The following is a 24,854-nucleotide window of genomic DNA, read 5'->3' on the forward strand; positions in this document are numbered from 1 at the left end:
CAAGTTAATCTGAATCATCAGATCTCATGATCTTTTACAGAACTGTCCATGGAATTTTCCAACAACTCTCCAGAAACATTTAATTTCTGAGGCTACACCATGAATTATTTTCAGTCCTTAGACTTGTACTTTCCAATAAAGAAGCCAGTGGCTACAAGAGGCAATACAGCACTTGAAAAGAGGCTAGTGCAACTTAGAAACTGAATCTTGTATTTTATTTCATCTTAATTATTAAACTTAAATTGTAAAAGTGTTATTCAAGTCAGTTACTGGAAAACTCCTAATTTTGTTTGGAAAATACTGGATATATGAACATAGTTTTACACTGAAAATTAAATTTAAATTAAGTATAGTCAGCCCTCAGGTTTTGCATCTACTGATTCAACAAACCTGAAATGGAAAGTATTTGGAAAAGAAAAATGGATGGTTGCATCTGTACTAAACACTTAAACAGTCATTTTTTTCTTATCATTATTCCCTAAACAATACAATATAACAAATATTTACATGGCATTTATATTTTATTAGGTATTATAAACAATCTATACATGATTTACAGTGTAAGGGAAGATGTGCCTAAGTTATACGCAAATACTACATCATTTTATACAAGAGACTTAAGCATACTTGGATTTTGGTATCCACAAGAAGTTGTAAAACAAGTCCCTCATTGATACGGAAGGATTACTGCATTTGCAGGGAAAACTTGCCATTTGAATTAAGACTTGCTGTACCCAGACTTCAAAGATGTGATACAATAAAAGAATGAAAATCTCAATAAAATTTACGATGATTAAATGTTAAAATCATATTTTATATATGAGGTAAATATAGTTTATTATTACTAAATTTTATTCTACTGTTCCTCTTTCACTTTTTTAATATTGTTACTAAAATTTCTGAATTACATATGTGGCTTGCATTTTATTTCTGTTGGACAGTACTGTCTTAGACAATGACATTAATATAAAACCAAAAGTTTTGTTAAGTCAGGTTCCTTGAAGAATAATTTACATTGCATTAAAATTCATCCCTTACACGTACAGTTCTACACATTTTGATAAATTCCTACAGTCAGGTAACCAGCACCACAATCAGGATGTAAAACATTCTTACCACCCCCAAAAGTTCCCTCATGGCCCTTTGTAATCAACCTTAACCCACCACCCCAACCCCTGACAACAATCATTTGTTTTGTTCCTACAGTTTTGCTATTTCTAAAATTTCATAAAAATTGAATAATACAGCATGCAGACTTTTGAGCCCAGTGAAATCAAATTTTAAATATTATATAATTCTGTGGTATTAAAGGATTATGATCATTTTGATATTTCTTTTCCTTGTATCAAGAACCTTTATCAAGGCCTATTTTTTTTCCCATTATTCCACTTTCAAAAGTGAACTTTCTTCCTTGTCATCATTCTAGTAATGTATTTACCCTTGAAGAAGACTTAGTAGATTGTATTATAGTTATTTACATTATAGTCCTTCCTCCCCCCAGACTCTCAGCTAGAAATCTGACTTTGCTTTCCATAGCATTAACTCTGTCTAGTGCAGTCAACGGTGCAAATGACAATGCTGAGAAGATATTTCCCATTGTGTTCTAAAACAAAGTAAAGAAAAAAAAAAAGAAATGAGTGATGGAGGTTATCCTCCAGATTAGATATCTACTTTTATTGAAGACTCCAAAAAGAGTATAAGGCTAACAGAGGATCCAAGAACTATGAATCCAGCTAGCCAGGGGTGAATGCTAGTGGAGCTTTGACTATGCCAGCATTTTTACCTGGTTTTGTCAGAGCTTGCTAACAAAGTTGAGTAAATTTGGAGTCGTCTTTCTAATAGCATTTTCTGATAAACCTTTTTATTTCTAGTATATGATTTTACAGAACATAAAGTTTTCCAAGAATACATGTATCACATTATAACAGAAACAGCTGTACCACACAAAGAGCTTAATAAAATTCTAAGGCTCTATCTGAAAAGTCTGATATTTATTTGTAATCATTAATGTTCATATGGTTAAATATACAAAATATAAGAAATGTATCTATTAAATAGTTAATTAGGTATTACTATTAAGTTCAATGCTTTCAAGTACTTACTAAAGTCTCCAGTAAGAAAAACTCCTTCTGCTCCTGGGGCCCATTCTTTGCAGTATAAACCACCATCAGCACATTTGTGGACGCCAAATGATTCATAGCCTCTGGAAAACTTATCAATACCGCCTTCATTTTCTCCAATGCTGTTCAAAATTTGGCTAAACTTCTTATACCTTTGAAGAAGTGTGAAAGAAAATAAATTAGAAAATTAAATAGTCTTCTAGAAAAGCTACTGTACTTAAGTAACTTCTTTAGTCTTAGGGAAAAAAAGACATTATTAAAGAGAAATAATATGAATAATTTCATTATTAGTAGAGGTTACTAGGTAGGATGGAATCATTCTTATTTAAAATAAACTGAGCTAATCTAAGTAGCATTTTTTTGTAACTTCAAGCACTGGTATGAGAGAGGAAATATGATGGTTATACTATTCCACGAATTATTTTTTAAAAACTAGCATTATAGCAACTTCCATGTCAAGACAGTGTAATGAAACAGAATCTCCACATCTCTCTGCTCTGGTTCCTAAAAAAATGAAAGTAACACAGTCAAAATTCAGCAAGAAAAATAAAATTAGCCTACTGCAGGGTTTGGCAAACTTTCCCTATGAAGGGGCAGACGGCAAACACTTTAGGCTTTGTCAGCCATATGGTCTCTGTCACAGCTACTCAAGAGTGTCTCTGAAGTACGAAAGGGCCATGGACAATAAGTCAATGAGTGGGTGTGGCTGGGTTCCAATAACACTTTATTTACAATAACAGGCGGTGGGCCAGATTTGGCCTACAGCCTTTTCCTTCCTTAAAGCAACTAAGCATGGCAAGAACATACATTATATCAAAGTACAAAAGCCAGTGGCCACAAGAAGAAATCTAAGATTTCTAAGCAGGACCAAGAACACACAGGCCTGCTCCTGATCCTCTCCCAGTTCCCCTGGATTAGGTACTGGTACACCAAAAAGTACTCCCCGCTATTTTTGTTAGTCTCCCCTATATCCAGTAAGAAACAAACTAGGTAAAACTGGAGAAGTAAACCATGTGGCAGTTGCTCTGTGTCAGAAGTGAAGGTTACAGAACTATACAATGAACTAGGCAATGCCAATAAGCTTCTCTACACCTCCCCATAACCTGAGATGGTAACTTGCCATCTTTCCCAGAAAGATGGCAGGAATCTAGGCACAGAACATCCAGGGAATATAAAAAATTTGATGCGCAGAATAATGAACAACATCTCAACTTAGCTATATAGAAAATAAACCATTTTACAAATAATTCACATTATATGACAACTTAATTAAAAATAAACCCAAAATAATAAGAGCTGAAAGATTATATGACTAAACAATAGAATGAAAAGTAAAAGGAGATTGTAGACTTAAGAAAATAAATAGAGGAGTAAATTATATCACTAGATAATGAAAAATAAGTTAGACTCAGAAAGAAAAGTACATACTATAGCAAAAATAGCAATTACTTAAATGAATAAGCAATTTAGAATTGAAATAATTAAAAACAAATTTGAGTATATTAAAGAGAACCTAAGACACACCCAAAATAGACACACACACACACACACAAATCCAAATATGGATAGCTGGTGACTGAAAAATAAAACTAAATAAAATGAATATAGAAGATATAAAACTGAAAATTTTTCCTAAAGAATTAAATCCACACACTTAAAACAGCATACTATGTTTTAAGTAAAGTTTGGGAAACAAACGCACAAAAAATATATCCCAATTTAAGCTGAAATTCAAAAGGTAAAAAAAAAAAAATGAGTCTACAGACAACCAGGCGAAAAAAGGCAACATTAATTAAAAACCAAAAGATAAAGCCAACTCCACACAATTCTAAGAAGGAAAAGTAGTAATCTAAGAATATCCTAGTAGACAAGTTTCTATTCATATGTAAGGGATTTTTTAAAATATTGTCAAATTTAAAATTAAGTTTAGTCAATGACACTAATGAACCATTCTTGAAGAAAAATAAGCTACTTTCCATTTTTCTAAATGACAAAAGATGAAAAACAAACACATACAAGAATGAACAGTTACTGTGGGAGTGTGGCTAAGAACAGACTCCTTAAATACAGAACCTTGGCTAGGCAATTGTGAAACTGTGTGAATGTGATCATAATAAAAGATCTCAACTGACAAAGTAAAAATATTATATTAAAAAAAAAGGATGAGTGAAAGGGGGATAAAATTTTACAGCAATCACTCAACACTGAGTAAAATTTAAGGCTGTCATCATTATGCTTTTTAATTTATTAATCTTAGATGAGCATTTAAGAAATAACACTTTATTTAAGGTAAATAAATTTGTATATGAATTCCAATAATTCCTTCCTTCCATTTCACTTTAGTTTCTTTGTTTAAAGTTAACAGACATTTATTTTCTCATGTTTCATTATAGTATTTCTATTAAGCCTTTTTTCTAACCTTCTATGTAAAGATAAGTATATAAAATATCAACAATGATATACTCTTAATATCAGTGAAGATTATTTTGGTAAGGTTTCTTTGCATTGTTCTAATCATGTATAACAAATAACTACCATTTTAAGAAAAATGAAGTAGTTTTCCTATAACTATAATTTTTCACATTATTAAAACAGCAAAATAATTTTATATAATATTCATAGGAATTTTACTGGGTATGTAAAACTAGTTTTATAAAATTTAGGGAACTGAAATCATTTGAAGTAGATCTACAGAGCAAAACTGAGTTTCTGAAATAGTATTAAGCAGAAGTAAAAATTCAATATGTGATAAGGCATTTCAAAACAGTAAGGATGGCGTATTCAATGAAATATTGAAATATGTAAGTTTGTCATCAAAAAGTAGATCTCTAAAAACAAATTAACTTCCAAAGAGATCAAACTTATAAACTTTAATATTTTAAAAGTAAATAAGTTCAAAAGTTCATAGAAAATGAAACTCAAGTGGCCAGTAAACATTATAAACAATGATCAAACTCATATATAACTTAAGAAGTACAAATCTAAACTTCAAAATTCAGTTTTCCACCTAAAAGACCCCGAAACATATGATAGTCTATATGGCTGGGATACAGTTCAGGAGAAAAGACATTTTCTAATGCTCTCAGTTAAAACATAAATTAGAAAACAATTTGGCAACAGCTATGAAAATTTCAAAATAACACTCTTCAAATAAGTAACTCTATTTTTAGAAATTTGTCCTTTGAATATACATCACACAATGATGCAAAAACATCTATTAGTACAATAGTATTTATTCTAGTATTTATTCTTTATGGCATTATTTGCAATACAAAACCATGGAAAATAATCACCTTTGCAACAATAGGAAGCTAGGTGAATGAACTGTGGAGTATCCAAACGATAAATAATATGACAACTATTGAAAAAAAATGAGGTAGGGCAAAATATGCTGATATGGAACACTGCCTAAAATAATCCCAGTCTCACAGATAGTTTTTATTCAAAGGAACATAAACTGAACCACCCACAGGAGCCAGGGAGGTGTCACAAATATGAAGAATTGACCCAACAAAAGAAACACAAAATTGCAAAGCTGATGATAAAATAATTAAAGGAAGCAATGCAGAAAGAAACTCTGTTGAGATGGAAAGTATAAGTCTCACCTAAAAGCATAGCCTCTATTTAATAGTTACAGCTCATGGGAACATAGCATATTTTGTCCAATCATATAATTATTCATGAACATAAAAAATTACAGATTTTTCCATGAACTCTTCCTAGTGTAAACAGTGGCAACTCTTTCAAAATACTTAAAATACATACCTAGACAAACAAACTAGATACGCAGGCCTGATGAGACACCATATGCAATCTCTTTAAATCATATGAGAAAATATTCTCTCTCTCTCTCTCTCTCTCTCTCTCTCTCTCTCTCTGTGTGTGTGTGTGTGTGTGTGTGTGTGTGTGTAACCTCTTCTATACATCGATTAGCTAAACTTCTTAGAATATGGAAACTCTAATCCATATTGAATTACATACCTAATAACAGGCAATAAGATGATCAAACAGTGGGAACAATCAACCAAACAAAAATGGGACTTAGGGTAAAAAATAAACACACACATGTACCCGTATAATAAAAGGGAACCTATTGATTTTCCAAAAAGTTATAAAGTTGGGAGAGTAAATAAATGTGGTAATAATTTTACTTTCAATGTTGGTATAATGCCTTACAATGAATTTTAGATTTATGTAAAGTTAAAGTTTAAAAATTAATCATTTTTAGAAAGTTTCTTAACGTATTTTCAAATGTCCCATTTAGTAAAATTCCAGTGGAAACAGGATTACAGCATTATATTACTTTAACTAAGTGTCTTGACTTCCCTCAAGGTCAGCCCTGCAGCCTCTGATACAGAAATACACATTCCACTTTGAAATCATTGTGGCCCAAAAAGGAAAATGCCTGAGGATACAGCAAGCTCATCATGCCTGTGCCTTCTCCTACTATAGTCATCTCTCTTAATATTTTGCTATAAATTTATAGCATATTTAAAAACTAGGTCAAATTTTTGGTAACCAAGAACATAAAATGAAATTAGCACAGGAATTAGCATTTTGCATAGATAGAAAGAACTGTTGTAAATACTATTGGATATGCCCTCCACATCAATGTTTTAAATCCTCACTTACATAGGAGGAGATGGGGCAAATACAAATACATAAATTGTCCAAAGTCAAGACGGTAACAAGCAATAGGGACAACACATCATTAATCACAAAAGGTAGATTTCAAATTAAATCTCAAATTAAAAGTCATAGTCAATTTTAAAGAAAGTTACTTATGTTTTACTCTTAATTAATCTTATAATTAAGAGAATCAGGGTTAGGTGATATTAGCTTAATTTCTAGAAATAGTCTACATTCAATTCCTGGCTCTGTTACACACTATATGTGACCCTGAAAAGAAAATCTTTTTTCCTGATTATCTTATCCTGTTAAGTGGGGATTCAGGGGAACCTCACAGATTGAAATAAATCAATGAAACACAGTAGACGCCTTCCCAATAGTGTTCAATAAATGGTGGTTGGAATTTTTCTCCACCTCGAGTGGCAACACTTTAGTGTACTTTTTACTTTCCTGATTTTCTTGTACTTACTATACTTGCTAAGATTTTAAAACACACATTAGCTATTAGCAATGTTACGATTTTTCCTCTCAAGTTCCAAAAGTGTTTAAGAATACTTTTTGTCTTGCTATAGTAAAATACAAATATAAATATACTAACACATAACACATATCACATACTCCAAACTGATTTGAATTTATGAGTTATAGAAAGTTTGAAAGAAAACAAAGTTTACTGGACAGCACAGGTTGGAGCGGTGGGCTATAGGAGATAGGTATGGAAAAAAAAATGAAACAAGCTAAAATCTTTGCTCTCCTGGAAGGCAGTTGGTTCATCCTAGATCAGTACTGAAGCTCTAATTTCAGACAGGGTTGTGAGCACAGGAGATACATCATGGAAGATGGATCATCCCTTACCTGGAAATTCACTGAATATAGAATCTATTCTCAAGTGCTTCTGAGCGGGCCTGAAACCCAAGAAACCCATGAGAAAAAATCCTTTCTTGCTAGCTTATTTTTAAGATTTTATTTTGTCATTTACTTCCTATGGGAGACTGGATTGGAGGCAAGAAAAAGCACAGAAGTAAAATTCAAGAGGAATTTTTAATAGCTCTAAAGCAGGAAAGGAGGGTTAAAGGAGGGGGGAGGTGAGAATTTTTGAAAGGGAAAAAAATGCTCTTCAAATCAGTCTTTAAAAAGACTGCAGGTGTCTCACAGAAACTTCCTTTCTTAAGTGAAAAATAGACAAAATATACAAAATTATTCATATTTTAAAGCTGTCAAATGCAAGTTAGGCATCTGAGGCTTTAAAGTGAGTATTTTATATTCCTTAATCAGGCCAATTATTCAACAAAAAACCCAACATACTTATTGCAGGATAAACATATTTATTGTGTGCTAATTATTCAGTTATGTAAAACAAAATCCTTCTTAGAAGATGTTCATCCTTGCAATGAGAAACATTGTCCAACTCATGACAGGATAGGCCTGAGATAAGCAAGTGTTCACAGAAGAATGAGCCAGACCAGGAAGGAACTAGTGATTTTGACTAGTAGAAGAGATTAAGAGAAGGCTTTAGGGGGTAGCTGGCATTTGCGCTGTCTCTTGAAGGATGAGTGGTACATTTTGACGGTGGAGAAAAGAAAGAGAAGTGGTTTACATGTGTAAAACTTAGATGCTTCTTGACTACATGACAACTAGCTGTGTGTAGTCAGAGCAGGAGACAATAGAGTATTCCAGTGGCCAATCAAGATGAAAATGATAGCTTTCAATCAGATAATAAAATCCTTAAAAACTTTACAGAGGAGACTACTGATATGATCTGACATATGTTTTTAAAAGGATCAGTGTGAAGGATACCTTTTTGTTAGTCAAAGTCCATAACTTAATGAAGTCTTCATTAAGTAGACAATTAAGCACAGGTATTGGCAGATCTTCCTGTGATACAAGAGTGAGCAGTGAAAATAATATTTTAAATGACATCATTGTACACAAGGTTTCTTATTTTTGAAAACATTTTTTTTTTTTTTTTTGAGACTGAGTCTCACTCTGACGCCAAACTGGACTGCAGTGGCATGATCTTGGCTCACTGCAACCTCTGCCTCCAGGGTTCAAGCAATCCTCCTGCTTCAGCCTTCCGAGTAGGTGGGTCTACAGGCACCCATCACCATGCCAAGCTAATTTTTTTGTGGTTTTAGTAGAGACAGGGTTTTATCACGTTGGCCAGAAAGGTCTTGATCTCTTGACCTCCTTATCCACCCACCTTGGCTTCCCACGATGCTGGGACCACAGGAAGTGAGCCACCGCACTCAGAAATGTTGCAAATGTCATCAAATCACCAAATGTAAATATTTTCAAAATCCTACCTAAATTTTCAGTGGCATTGCCAATCTTTATTCAACTCAGTATATACTCTGTACTTCATCTGTCAGAAAACAGCAGAAATGAAACTGTTTGAACAAAGGTGACTATCAATGAATAGTGAAATCCATTTATTTATTATGCAAGCACTACTGAGAGTATACTGTATATCCAGTACTATGCTAGTCACTGAGAATATGGAGATAAAAGATATTGTAAGTCCAAAAATGAAGATATTCTCTGTTATGTATGGGCGACAGTAGAAAAGAAAGCAAAGAATAGGAAAACGTTACATAAGTTATTGATAAAGATGATCAGAAAACAATGTAATTCTCAATGTAATTCTTTGCTTTGAATTAAACAAATTGAAATTATTTGCTCTGAAATTCCACGAAGACTGAGAAAATTATCTGTTTTGAACCCTGATGTCACCTAAGCACATAAAGTACTGGCACATTGTTAAGTAGTCAATGAACAAATGTTTAGTGAGCACCTATTATCTGTCAGATTTTTCTAGGCAATGATGTTAAAACAGAGTTAGGTTTAAGATTAGGATTATTATGTTTGAATTTGAATCCTAATCCTACTGCTTACCAACTGTAACTAAATTTTCTACTCTAAAATAAGAATAATGGAACTTCCCTTATAAGTCTGCTTTGAAAATAAAATGAAATAATTTACCTAAAATTTTTACCACAATATCATTCATGTGAAATAATGACTAAAAACACAATTAATGTATTCAATAAGACTGATGGTATTGAGATAAACAGAAAAGTCAATACACTATTAGAATATAAAAAAGATACAATTCCTGTAACTATATTAGACATAGTTTAAGTGGCTTCCTGATTCACTCAGTCCCACTGGCTCTCCTTGTACACTTGCTTTACTGACCCTATAGAAGTTGTAGCTCGCAAGCAGTTATCTGAAGAGGCCAGATACTGCACATCTTGATCAGTCTGAAATGTTATAACAAATTACCACAGACCGGGTGGTTTAAACAACAAGCATTTATTTCTTACAGTCCTAGAGGCTGTGAAGTCCAAAACTGAGAACCACGAGATCCACTGTTTGGTGAGGGCACTCTTTGTTTTCTAATGGCCAAATTCTCATTCTGTCCTTACATGGTAGAGATGAAAGGGAGGAAACAAGCTAAACACTCCCCAGTTTCTTTCTTATAAAGCCACTAATCCCACCCTGAGAGGGCCACTCTTGTGATCTAATTAATCATCTCCCAAGGGCACCATCTCCAAATATCATCACATTATGGATCAGAGTTTGTATGGATATAAACTTTCAGTTCACAGCACAATAACATGAATGTGTACAAGACTAAAGGCTCCAAAGGACAAACTTCGACCAATAAGAGACAAAATAGGAAGAAGTACTTAGATAAATTCTTCACTCTTCCTCCTTAAGGTCCTGTGTGACCAAATGATCAGCTATAAAAGGAGATCTGTTCTCTCACTTGAGAACTCAATTCGTCAGCTTGAGTGTATATCAAGATCAAATGTATACAGACCTGCACTGGTGAAAAATTAACTGGGGATGTGATGACCCAATGGACACCACCTGCTTCCAGGAGCAAAAACACAAACCACTCACTGCTCTTTAAGATGACTGCAAACTACTCCTAACTGATTAAAAGTGAGTTGCAGACAGTTAATTCCCACCATTTCACCTCTGCTCAAACTGCAGGTCTCTCTGATTTTTCACTCAACAGCTTTTCTCACTATTATAATCTTTACCAATGCCTCCGTTCATGAGATTTGAAACTAGCTGTTAATTAAATGAGTTGTTTCATATATGGAATTAGTCTAAAACTAATTGGCATATACCACCTACTATGTGCCAGGCATGGTACTACACAAGAAAGAACAGATTTAGAAACAAAAGACTGAGCTATATTGCTAGTCCCATTAGCAACTAACCTTCAATTTTCACTTAATAATCTCAGAATTCCTGCTTCCTCATTTATAAAATGGAATGACAGTATCATTGACATCAAGGTGGCTGTGCTTTTATATAACTAGTCCACAAAAAATAAATTATTTTATGACATGTCACTAAGAAATGAAGATCTTAATTAGTGGTAAATTACTAACCACTTTCGGCAAACCATTAGTCTTAAATTTCTAACTGGAAAAAGAAAAAACCTTGAAAAAAGTTTGAATTGTCTGTTATGCTAATGTTAATTCAAAAATAAAATTTAAACACTAATTCCATTACCAGTATACATTGTGTGATTAATTTTAATCTTTTTAAATCTTATTCATACTGTACCATCTCTAAAACACAATCAAATGCATTATAGCCTATCTAATAAACACATCCCCAGTCCACATTTAAGAAAAAATTGTTAATCTCTTATTTTGTAATGTTAAGGAATAAAAGCTAAGTCACAGTTTTGTTCTTACTTAGCCTAAAGTTAAGTGCAATAAAAATTGGCTGGGTTCAATCTCGATAAAATATATACAGAAGTTATAGTTATAAAGATATCGTTAAGTACATTGGGAGAGAGGAAGAATGAGGTAAATTCAAAACAATTATCTCTTAAAAGTTGCTACTTTTAAAAATAGTATCCCAAAAGTAAACAGTGGCTATTATTTGTTAAATATTCTTTCTTAATTTCTAGCACTGGGCAATAGATGTGAGGGGGTCAAAGGAGATTATTGCTAAGAACTTTCTAGGTCTAAATCCTAAAAAATCCAGAAAAAAAAAATGTTCTTATTCAATTAACAAAAAATTGAATATAGTCTACTAAGTGGAACCATTTAGAAATCCTTAAAACTTTCCATTTCTTTTAATAATAAAGTATTTATTTATACTACATTATTCTACATTCAGAATAATGGAAATACTATCACAGTTAATGACACAACTTAAAGAACCTACTATATAGCCATTAATGTAAACATATTTTGACTTCTTAATTAGAATAAATTAACAAAAATGTAGCTAGAAATTAATTTTAATCACTGTGCCTTGTTTCTTGGTTGCAAGCAAATTAATAATATATTGCCCTTACAGTTTACTGAGGTATGATTAATGGTCAATATTAAAATTTCTAGAGTCTTGGCAAAGTGAAAACCAGACTGCCTAACAAACACACACTCACACATACATCTGAATGCAATAAATCAGAATTACTGAAGGTAAGCCCTGTGAGATGGCCCATCTGGTCAGGCCTGGAAGTGTCAAGTATTGTCCCAAGCATTTTAAGCCGCCAACCTCTTTATCAGCCACTCTCTTTCCAGTCACGCTCCTGTTCAGGTCTTTGCTACATGCTCTGCTGATTACCTTGGAAAAGGGCAATGCTGTAACTGTTCAACTGACCTTTCAGTTTATTTTCTCTTGTGTAATATGAAACATGAGCTAACACAGTCTTAGTCTACTGATTTCTAGGAAGGATTCTGACTTAATGTTTCAACAGCTCTTGGCTCAAATAATACACTGCTCTTCTGTATTCAGATTTCTCTTTTTGGAAAAAATTACATGGCAAAGACCAGAGGTATGGGCTAGAGAGATAGAAGCTTTAGGTCCTCTGTGAAATGGACCACAGTCTGCACAGAAGTATGCTCCTCAGAATGTACAGTCAACTAACTTGCTGAGAAGCAATTCCGATCTTTTAAGGCATCACTAGAATATAATTATTAATGTGACTTTCATTGTATCAATGAATAGTTTTATAGTGATGATGCTTATGTCTTTTCTTTCAATATGAATGTTATAGTTACTCAAACATTGTTAAAAATTCTATACTAACCGTGGGAAAAACAAAATAGGGAGGTTAAAGAATCGAAAGATACACATTCTAGATCCAACTCTAAGGTACTAGCAACGTGACTTTTGGAAAGACAAACATCCAAAGTTTTAGGTTCCTCTTCTATAAAATGAAGACACACTGAATTGAAAGCTTCCACCCCATAATCCATACTCCAAACATCTTGGATTCTTAGTTGTGTGCTAAGTTTTCCCAACCCAGAAAGAAAAAACACGCACCCAACACAAAAGTTATTTTGCACATTTCCCACATAAACCAAAAAATATATATTTTACCACGTACAAGAAACATAATGTTACATTTATATTTTTTTCGTAAAATGCAGGGTATAAACCACCTATGAAAGATAATAGTCACAGGAAATTTTATTTAAAAAAAAAGGAGTCTCACTCTAACCCAGGTTAGAGTACAGTGGCGCAATTTCAGTTCACTGCAACGTCTGCCGCCTGGGCAACTCTCCTCGCTCAGCTTCCTGAGTAGCTTCCTGAGTTGGCGTGCACCAACACATCTGACTAATTGTGTATTTTTTAGTAGAGGCGGGATTTCACCATGTTGGCCAGGCTGGTCTTGAACTCCTGACCTCAAGTGATCTGCCTGCCTTGGCCTCCAAAAGTGCTAAGATTACAGTCACGAGCCATTATATCTGGCCAACACAGGAAATTTTAAAAAGAGAAATAATCTGGACAGAAATAGTAATAATTTATAAATATTACAAATTATAAATTATAATGACCAGTACCTTATGGAGTACTTACTATGTTTCAGGTATTGTTCTAACTTACAAATGAAAGTTTATTTAAGCTTTCACAATAACCCTACATTAGTAGAAGTAGTAGTATTCCTATTGCAGATAAGAAAATTGAAGATGTTAAGCAATTTTGCTCAAGGTCACACAGTTAGTATGTGTGTGAAGCTAAAATATAAATCCAAGATTTTACCTCCAAAGCATTAGTCCTTGACCATTCTAATTATCACCCCAAAAAGTTTTTCAGTTTACAGTTTTCCAGCTGACTTAAGCTTCTATACTAAATTTAAATTACTTGTTACTTAGCAAGTCTTAAATAATTTTAATAAGCTGAACCATTGTAGAAAAAATTCTGCTATAGGTAAGGGTCACAAATGGTCAAAAATAAAACTGGTGGGAAACTCACTTGATAAACATTAAAACATATCATTTACAGTAAATGAACAAATTCACAAAGTATTTTAACTTTTTCTATTTTATTTTTCAGGTTTTTCTTTTTGTGAGACAGGGTTTCACTCTGTCTCACAGACTGGAGTGCAGTGATGTGATCCTGGCTCACTGCAACCTCGACCTCCCTGGCTCAAGCAATCCTCCCACTTTAGCCTCCCGAGTAGCTGGAATTACAGGCACGTGCCACCACACCCAGCTAATTTTGTATTTTCAGTAGAGAGAGGTTTCATCATGTTGGTTAGGCTGGTCACAAACTCCTGACCTCAAGTGATCCACCTGCCTCGGCCTCCCAAAGCGGTGGGATTAGAGGCATGAGCCACTATGCCCAGGGTTTTTTTGTTTGTTTGTTTGTTTGTTTGTTTGTTTGTTTGTTTTGAGACGGAGTTTCGCTCTTGTTACCCAGGCTGGAGTGCAATGGTGCGATCTCGGCTAACGGCAACCTCTGCCTCCTGGGTTCAGGCAATTCTCCTGCCTCAGCCTCCCGAGTAGCTGAGATTACAGGTACGCACCACCATACCCAGATAATTTTTTGTATTTTTAGTAAAGACGGGGTTTCACCATGTTGACCAGGATGGTCTCGATCTCTTGACCTCATGATCCACCCGCCTCGGCCTCCCAAAGTGCTGGGATTACAGGCGTGAGCCACCGCGCCCGGCCAGGCTTATTTTTTAAAGTCAACAAAGAGAAAGTGACACATACGATTTTAATTGCCCAGAGAAGTTTTATTTGAGGAGTGTTCCTATCACAATAAACTTGAATTAACTGAGCTGAAGCAAGATCTGAAAACAAATACTATTTTGAATACACAGTTTAAAATATAGTTTGAAGTATTATTTTGATAGGCAGTTTGAAATAATGTATCAGAGATAAAAGAATTTATATCTTTATGCTACATAGTTTCAAACAAGATGAGTAGGATTCAATTGTAAAGTAAAAACTAACGAACACTAATTTTTTTTACCTAAAATAATAATAAAAAATCAGAAAACTTACATAAATTCATACTTTGGAAATCAACAAACCCAATCACACTTATGAATTTATTAAATATGGCTGACAGCCATGGGTTTTAGCCTTCTGAATGTTTTTATATTAGAAACAGGATAAATGAAACAGTCATCACTTCAACAATGGCATAGGACACACTACATTAATATATATCAAAGAACCTCAGGAGATATATATATATATATATTTCCAACAAAAAAAATCCACACCTTTTGGACTAAATAGCAGTGAAATATCAAAGATCTATCAAATACTCTGAGAGTTCTTTGCCTTCACTGAGAAAGACAAAGGTTTCAAAATTCTGCCAGCCACAAAACTACAAAGATCATAAGAGCTTTCACAGTGACTGCCTACATATTGGCAAGATCTCTTTTAATTTATAAAAATTCAAGGCTTATATTTATATCTATCTATCTAAATATATCACATTGTAGAGCAAATGAATATATACACACACACACACTATATATATATATATATATATATATATATATATATATATGTAAAATCTTGTATACGCGAACCCACAGATTTCTTTTTACAGCTAATAACCTAACACCAACCAAACAGAATAGGTCTGAGAGTGCAGGTACAGCTAGGCAAGTACAGTGGTCCTGTGCATTGTGTGCATGTCTCAATCTATTACATCTCCCTCATTACATATTTTATTGTTTTAACTATTTACTCAAATTGAAATTGAAATAAAGTATTTCAATGTTACTGAGCAACTCTACTCTGTAGGTCTTGTAATGATGTAATGTACGAATGTAAAATAACATTTATATATTTTACTTACCACGTTATCAAGTCCCTCACCAAATGAAACTACTAAAACCTAGAGCATAATGCTCAAGCAGGTTTAAAAAAATCCAAAGTTAAGTTTCTTGTTAGTACAACTAATTCTGTGTGCTAAAAATGTTATACTGATACTTAATTTCGTAGCCTATTCAACACCAGTAAAACGGAATCTTTAAGTTCACCTAAGCCTTGTATTGCTTATGGGCAACAGTTTTTCAATTCTGTGATCCCAAAGTGCTCTGACCATATCATATACTGATACAGATAATTAGTGCTTCGGCCTATTCATAATTAAAACAAGTGAAATGGTGAACTCACATTGACACCTAATTACTTATGAGTCAACCTTTCCCAAGACTGAGTTCACGGAGAGCTTTGGCCAAACTGCCCAAATGGTATAATTATGCAGTATAATAAATTTCTCTGCTGACATATTTTTTTCTACCAGATTATAGGTGCCATAAAGACAAGGATCATGTTTTAATTTTATATCATCAGCATCAAGTACAGCAATTATTAAGAAATAGAGATTGAACTGTTTCTCTCAGCATGTTTCACCATGAGATGCTTATTAAGAGTAGAAAATTGCTTAACAATCTGGGGTGATTCCAATAACCGATACCTATTATTCCATTTACTATGTACCTAAAATTGTGCTAAATTCCCCCCAAACAATATCTAATTCTTTCTATTCTCTGTGTTAAAAATTCTGTACTCATTGCTCAAATGAGGAACCCAGGAATCAGAAAAGTTAAGCTACTTTACTAAGGGCACTCAGCAAGTTATTAGCACAACCAGAATTTTAAAAGATCACTTTATCTTAAATTACCTTAAAAATAGTCATCATCTTAATAACTTACAACAGTGGCTAATTCAACACAATTTCAAACCCCTTTTAAGAAATCTCAAAATTCTTATGGGAAAACTTAGCTGTTAGAATTAATACTCATTTATAATATCTTCAAATTATTAAACACTGTCCATGCATATCACACATAGAATTTTACTGACTGTTGTGAAGTGTTGGATCTGTATTTAGTGATATAAAAAGATGTTCATAATATATTAGGTGAAAAGATAATCAAGTTTAAAAGGTTTTGTGTTGCCCATTTAATTGTGGATGTATACTAATATAAAGAAAAATTATCTGATACGCTGCACATCAGAATGTAACCATCGTCTCTTGATAATGGGGATAAGAATAATTTTTCTTTACTTTTATCTCTATTTTTCTATTTTCTCCTACCATAAACATGGAAAGACAAAACATTAAATAAATTATGAAAGGATCTATATCATCATTTGAAATTTTAATATTTAAAAATAATTTAAAAGTTTTAAGGTAGAGCATGTTTAATCAAGTTGTCTACTCTTAAAACAGTTTGAAAGTTTATTGAAAAGTAGATAAGGAAAAGATGAAGACAGCCAAATAATAAAAACTTTTATCTCATTAGCAAGTCTACTGTTCATAACTGTCCTAATCCACAATATGGCCAGCTAAACCTGACCATTCTGCTGAAATGGAATGTATGAAACCCTCTACGGCTTCAATGACTCTGTCTATATTCAGTTTTCCCATCCCTTTAACCCACTTATTAAATCATTTCAAAAATGTTTAGGCTCTAGGGTATGTTCATGAGCAGACACACGTATGTGTGTGTATGTATATGTGTGTGTATGTGCATGTACCTATGTACAAGTAAATATATATCTATACATAAACACAGATATATAATCCCATACTTGCATACATATAATCTATTCAAATCTCCAATACCTAATCAGATATCTAACAACAGTAGGCACCCCCAAATAAAATATCACTGGAACAAAATAAAAATGAATAAAATGTGTTACCTGTCTTCAAGAAGTTACAAGTTCGGAAGGCTTCTCTTGTGTTATTTGCTCATAGCATCATATCTTCAAGGATATAATATATCTAAAGCTTTCTGATACTTCCTTATTCATTTTCAAAATGTCAGCCTCACCCTATACCAGAAACTGACATATATCCTTGGAATTAAATAAAAGTAACTTTTAAAAAGAAGTCTGCAATATCAAAGATACCATATTTAAATAAAAACTACCACGGAAAGGACAGTAAGATAAACCATTTAATTTTTTCACCTTAGATTTTTTCTTTAAAAAAAGTGGAATATATCTTAAATTTCTTCACTGCCTGTTGCAAACAGAGTCCCAGTGACAGATCTATTTTATTATTGTTTGCTTCAATATCTACTTTCCTTCTTTCTTCTTACTTCCAGCAACATTCTCAAAACCATGCTCACAAACAATAAATACTAAAAGCAGTGGCACTGAAGCATGACATACTCATTCTCAGCTAAGACTGGTTACCACCAAAGCACAAAAGTCCAGTTCTGCACCCTCAAGAGCAACATTATTTCTATTTAAAAACTCCCAGAGAAGACAGAGTCAGCCATGTAATTATGTATCTGCAGCCACTCTATCTGCTTTGCTTCCTGCTTGCGGTCAGTATGCAGTACTATGAAAAAGCATTAGTCATGTGGCCTCAAAAATCAACTTCAAAATCAAAGCTTGAGCTTTGGTTGTATGTTTGCTTGTTTTGCTTCTTTGTTTTTATTTCTAATCCTTGGAAAACACGAGGTTTCAAATTTCCTCCCTTTAACTTGCTACTAGAAGCAACACCTAAACAATAATTGTACCCCATCAAGAACTGGGCAGCTCAGCAACTGCTGAGAAAAGTGTATTTGACATTTTTCTCCACAAGACTCCATTCTCAGTTCCTGTACTGGTTCAGTGAACATGGCTATAATTGAGAAAAGCCTAAATGCAACAAAAGATTCATTCCACAGGAAATATATATGTATATCTTTAAAATATTTTATATTACTCACTTCAAGTGGAACCAGATTTGTCTCCAAATTCACATTAAAGATCATATTTATAAGCATTTTCTTATTAACAACCTAAATTTAAAAGATGGAAATGCTTCCCAATATGATAATAAGTACATTAAGATACTGTTCACTGATTATTTCCTACATTTCTACAGTACCAACACATGTATTAAAATTATTATCTCTAACCAAATTTACCCCTGCTTCAAGATCTTTCTAGTCAATAAAAAGAATCACAGATTTTTCAGGAGGGAAAATAATCTTTTCTGCAGAAAAATAAATAGATAAAAGCTCTAACCGACTACAAAGAAAGTATTCCAAAATTTCTATTTCCTGTTGCCACAGCTCCTTTACATCATTCCAAACACCTTTATTAGGCATAACATCTTAGATTAGCAAACAATGATTTAATGATTTCATCCTTATGCACAAAAATGTGACATCTTTCACTGAAAAAAAATTTCATTCATTAAAAGCAAAGATTAGTTTTTCTAAAAATAAAATAATGTAAATCCAAAATTTAAAAAAAGTAAAAAATGACTTCATATCTAAACACTCAAATAAAATACCAATCACATAAAGTCTATAAAGCCAACAACTGCATTTAAACTTACAAGTGCTCTCAAAAAATGTGTTTCTATGTGGTCCATCTGCATCTGACTCAACTGGGGTATTTATCAAAATCAAGATTTCTGAGATGCTTGCCAAAATGCCTGTTACTGGACTCCATTTCTGGACATAAGGTCTACAAATAGGCATATAAACAAAAACCTTTTCATATCATTAGTGTGTACACTAAACGCTTTTAAATGTCTGCTAGTAGACATGGTGCTTCTGAACTCTACTGTAGACTTTATAAATACTGTCACTTAGGCTACACTAAATTTATATTTAAATTTTTTTCTTCAATAATAAATTAATCTTAGCTTATAGTAAGTTTTCTATTTTATAAACTTTTTAATTTTTTCTTAACTTTTGGACTCTTTTATAATGACATGTAGTTTACAACACAAGTATTGTAAAGCTGTACCAATATATTTTCTTTCTTTATATATTTTCTTTCTTTGTATTTTTTTGTCTACCCAGGGTCAGGATTATCAATATCACTGTCTTCCACCTCCGTATCTTGTCCCTCTGGAAGGTCTTCAGGAGCAATAACACAAATGGAGCTGCCATCTCCTATTATAACAATGCCTTCTTCTGGAATCTCTCCTGAAGAGCCTGCCTGAGGCTGCTTTATAGTTAACTAATTTTTTTAATATACATAGTAGAAGTACACTCTGAAATAACAGTTTATAGTATAATAAATATATAACTGGTAAACTATCACTTCTAAGCAGCATATACTGTACATATTTGTATATGCCCTACTTTTACACAACTGGAAGCACAGTAGGTATGTTTGCATCAGCACCTCCACAAACACATAGGTAGTGCATTGCACTATGACACTATGATGGTGATGTCACTATGTGATAAATATTTTTCAGCTCCATTATAATCTTATGGAACCACCACTGAAGATGTGGTCCATCATTGACTAAAAAATCTTAACTGGCGCTTAACTGAAAATAGAAGATGCTAAGCAACACCGGGGCATGATATGAGCTGTGTTTCAAGCTTGTACCAACAGAGGGATTCTTCCAAATGTTCCAAGCAGTCATTCCCTAGAGTCGATAATAGTCACTTGGCTTTGGGCATCCAACAAAGTGATTGCCAAAAATGCTGAATATATTGCTTCTTAATATTGCTTCAATAAAGATTACTTGAACTGATAATAAATAGGTTTTTTGGGGTTTTTTTTGTTTGTTTTTGGTTTTTTAGCTTTTTAGAGGAATATGAACCACTTTAATAACTGAGTTTTGCCTGGTGTTCCAAGTTTGGTAAAATTCAAATATATTCATTTTTCACAAGATCACATTTATGCTTTCAGGACTATAATCTCTACCAATATATCCCCCTTCGGGATGTTTCTGTTGAGGGTGCAGAGCTGGACTGTTGTGCTTTGGTGGTAACCAGTCTTAGAAGAGAATGAAGATGAGTATGTCATGCTGATTCAGTGCCACTGCTTTTAGTATTTATTGTTTGTGAGTGTGATTTTGAGAATGTTGCTGGAAGTAAGAAGGAAGATGGCGAATAGTTACTGAAGCAAACAATAATAAAATAGATCTATCACTGAGACTCTTTGTGCAACAGACAGTGAAGTAATTTAAGATTTATTTCACTGTTCTTCTTTTAAGAAAAAAAACTAAGATGAAAAAATCAAATGGCTTATCTTACTGTCCTTTCTGTGGTAGTTTTTATTTAAGTATGACATCTTTGATATTACAGATTTTTTTTTTTTTTTTTTTTTTTTGAGATGGAGTCAGGCTCTGTCACTCAGGCTGGAGTGCAGTGGCACAATCTTGGCTCACTACAACCTCCGCCTCCCAGGTTCAAGAGATTCTCCTGCCTCAGCCTCCAAAGTAGCTGAGACCACAGGTGTGCATCACCATGCCCAGCTACATTTTGCACTTTTAGTAGAGATAAGATTTCACTATGCTGGTCAGAATGATCTCAAACTCCTACCTGATGATTCACCCACCTTGGCCTCCCAAAGTGCTAGGATTACAGGCATTAGCCACCACACTCAGATGATATTGTAGACTTCTTGTTAAAAATTACTTTTATTTAATACCAAGGATATGTGTTAATTTCTGACATAGGGTGGAGCTGATATTCTGACTATGTGTCTATGTCATGATGACTTACTCAAAGTTAATAGTGACTGATGGAGGAGGGCATGGGGTCCTATATCCTTTTGTTCTCTGCCCTAAGGGAGAAATGATGGCCACAGTAACATCCACTCAACCTAATTTCCAAACTGAGACAGTTCAATATCCAGGATACTTGATATTCCTTCATGAAAATATAAAAATGCAAACATGCTTAATTCCTGGGCAAAATTCTCTTCACAATGCCTTTAATCGTGCAAATGTTACACATTTTTTCCCTTGGTGCAATATTTGTAAATCTTCCAAAAGAGATCCACATATCGTATCATTATTGAAGAACATACCAAAGAGTCACAAATTACTAATCTACCATGAGAAAGGGGGGGAAAATCATTAATCATAGGGTGTCAGAGGACCTTGAATCCAACAGATAGGAATTTGACCAAGGCATTCCTAGAACAACTACTTTTTAGAAGTGTCAATCCAGACTTGTTAAATTTCTATTTTTTTTTAATATTAATTTTTATAGATTTTGGAGGCACAAGTGCAGAGTCTTACATGCATATATTGCACAGTGATGAAGTCTGGGCTTTTAGTGCACTGACCAAATTTCTGTATTTAAATGTTTACAGATAAGCAATTCTGAATCAGCTGTCAATTAGCATTCATTGCATAATTTAAAGCCAAATGTCTCCGGTGCAATTCTTCAAATTATGAGAGACTTTAACAAATTTCAAGTTAAAGTACAAAAGAGAATATGAATGTCAATATAAAATGAGACTCCAAGTAAAAACAGGAAAAAAAAAAGTAGGCAGTGTATTTTTAAGCTTCTTTTGGAAAATAAATTCATGCTGAATAAATTGAAGTGACATTTGGTTTCTCATAATTCCAGCCTGTCCTGATGGCCTCCAAAGTAACAGATTCTTAAATGTAGCCTTCTTTCTGTAAAACTGACACCTAGCCAGAATTGTCAAGGCAAAAGATTATTTTTAAAGCTGCTCCTATAATATTATTTAGAATCATATTATATAATTATATGGAATTATCAATTAACCTCTCAGTTACCAAAGAGTCAGCAATAAAAATTGGTTTCCTGGCAGTACCTGTTTTATTTGTATACAGATTAGCTGTTAAATCATCAACATTATAAAACATTACAAAGGAACCAAAAGATATAATAATACTAAGGGGAAATAAGAACGATGTCAAACTTCCTGAATTTAAAATGTCTCCTTGAGCAAGAATCTGCCTCATATACATATCATAGAATCAAAAACGTCTGTCATCCTAAAGATAAGTAAATGTATTGAAAGTAATTTAAACTCTATAAAAGGAAATACAAAAACTTAGTAATTTCTGAAGTAGAACTCCTATCGGAGGGCATGAGGAGGAACTGTAATAAGGTAAAAAATGATACATTCAATAGTCACATACTTTCTAATTACCCTGACCACAGATATATCCTAACAGAGACAGATAACAAAAATAATGCAAAACGACATCATCCAATTTTCCTCTTAAAGCCAAGAGAGAGGCAGGTAATAACAGAAAAGAAACTGGGCACAGTAAATGTAGCTAGCAGTGGATAACCATCCAGTTTAGAGCTGAGACCTTTAGTTCAGCCATATATTGCAATGGATTATATAATAAAAATATATATTCTATTTACTACTGGAAAGAAAGAAGAGGAGAGACAGGAGAAGAGAGAGTGATAAAAAGACAAGGAAAGGAAAAAGAAATAACCCTGACAAAAAAAGTACTACGTGAAAGACCAATATTATGAAATTAATTCACATTCTAATCCCAAATCAAATCATTACTGCTGTCTTCTTAGACAAAAAGATGTATAATAATAAGAAAGCTAATTAAATGTTTCTCATTAAATTTCTTCAGTGTTCAAAGTCTATCAAGTATCTTCCATCTGCCCCTCTAAGTTCACCCCCAAATCTTTTGCACACCACTCCCTGATTAAAGTAGCTGGTATGTGGGGACTGCATCAGGGTACCCACGCTTTTCTCTGTAGACAGCTACTCTCTCTGAAAAGCAGCTTTTAGCTTACTAGGTGCTAGTAGATATTAACAACCTGCCCATTAAACATTGAGTGACTACTTAAAAATGGCTGTTTGGAACTGAGTTTTATCTATTCTGTCAAACAAACCCTCAAAATGAACTTGCAAAATTAAATTCCATTATAAAATGGAAACAATATATACAAGACCAGACCAAAGCATGTTTAGAAGGCATAGGTAAACTAAATACTCAAACAAGTGACTTGGACTCCAAAGTCACTTGTTCCTACTATGTTTCCACCTCTCCCTTAACCCACAAGTTTGGTGTCATGGACAGGCCCCAGTGGTCAGGAAGCTAAGAAGGAAAATGCATGAGTCTGTAAAACAACTCCATCTGCATAGTACACCTGCATAAGCTAAAAGTAATTAGTGAATTGTAAGCCGACTCAGTTGCAGCCTTTCCAATGAGCTGAACTAGGTTGTATGTGTGGTTTTCCACTTTGGAATAAAAAGTAACTAGAAATACAGTTCTACATTGACTTATGAGCTAGTAAGGGCAAGTTCTGGTAAACAGGGCATAATCTTGGAAAGAAAGTAATTTAAAAATCAGTGACAGATATTGACGTCCAGGAAGAAGCATAGAGTAGGATGTTAGTCATGCCCATATAAATACCCATCACAGAACACACAGGCAGGAGTGGGCTCTTAGACATAGGTGAACTCTGATGATCAATTCAGTGGATGTCAGGCAGCCAGGTTCCCCAGCCAATACAGGCTTTGCTCATGTACAAAATTGTTACGGTGGCAGGAATAGAAACTATACATAGGTTCACCATCTTCCCCTCACCATGGTTTTCCCCTCATCATATCTGGCTACCATATACACTATGTATGCAGCCAGCTAACAACAGGATGCCCCCATAAACCCTCAGCATGTTACCATTCTATGGACTGATCAACCAACTACCTGGAAGCAAGCTGAAACCACTGGATACCCCATATCAAGGGAAGGGCTTGATATGTGTCCTCGCAAAAATAAATGCTTATTCTGGATGTAGCTTTGTCTTTGTCACCTATAGTGTTTACAACATCATCAACAGACTTAGCTTATACTTTGTCAATTGCTGTGCTATATGACACAACAGTGCCTGTGACCAGAGAGCATACTATATAGATGATGTGCTTACACTCAAGTAATTCACTGGCATTTCTATGTGCTCCATCACCCAGAAACAGCTGACTTTATAAAATGGTAGAATAGTCCTCTGAAGTCCCAATTATTATGATATTGGGTAAGAAATAGCCTGAAGGGTTGAGGTTCTGACTACAAAGATACAGTATATGCTTCAAACAAGCAACAAACATAGAGTGTTATCTCCCCATAGGCAGAATATTGGTCCAAGAATGAAACAGAAGA

The 24,854-nt window shown here is 33.7% G+C and overlaps 1 protein-coding gene across 1 annotated transcript in view; it reads right to left on the minus strand.

Annotated features, from left to right (window-relative positions):
* Nucleotides 1-24,854, minus strand: part of GBE1 (1,4-alpha-glucan branching enzyme 1) — a 271,204-nt gene that overhangs the window by 219,356 nt on the left and 26,994 nt on the right. Inside the window, exon 2 of the mRNA XM_074389149.1 lies at nt 2,103-2,272. Coding sequence (XP_074245250.1) covers nt 2,103-2,272 — 170 coding nt within the window. The remainder of the gene's footprint in view (nt 1-2,102; nt 2,273-24,854) is intronic.

Source organism: Saimiri boliviensis, chromosome 18 (assembly GCF_048565385.1).
Source record: "Saimiri boliviensis isolate mSaiBol1 chromosome 18, mSaiBol1.pri, whole genome shotgun sequence".
Classification (NCBI taxonomy): Eukaryota; Metazoa; Chordata; class Mammalia; order Primates; family Cebidae; genus Saimiri; species Saimiri boliviensis.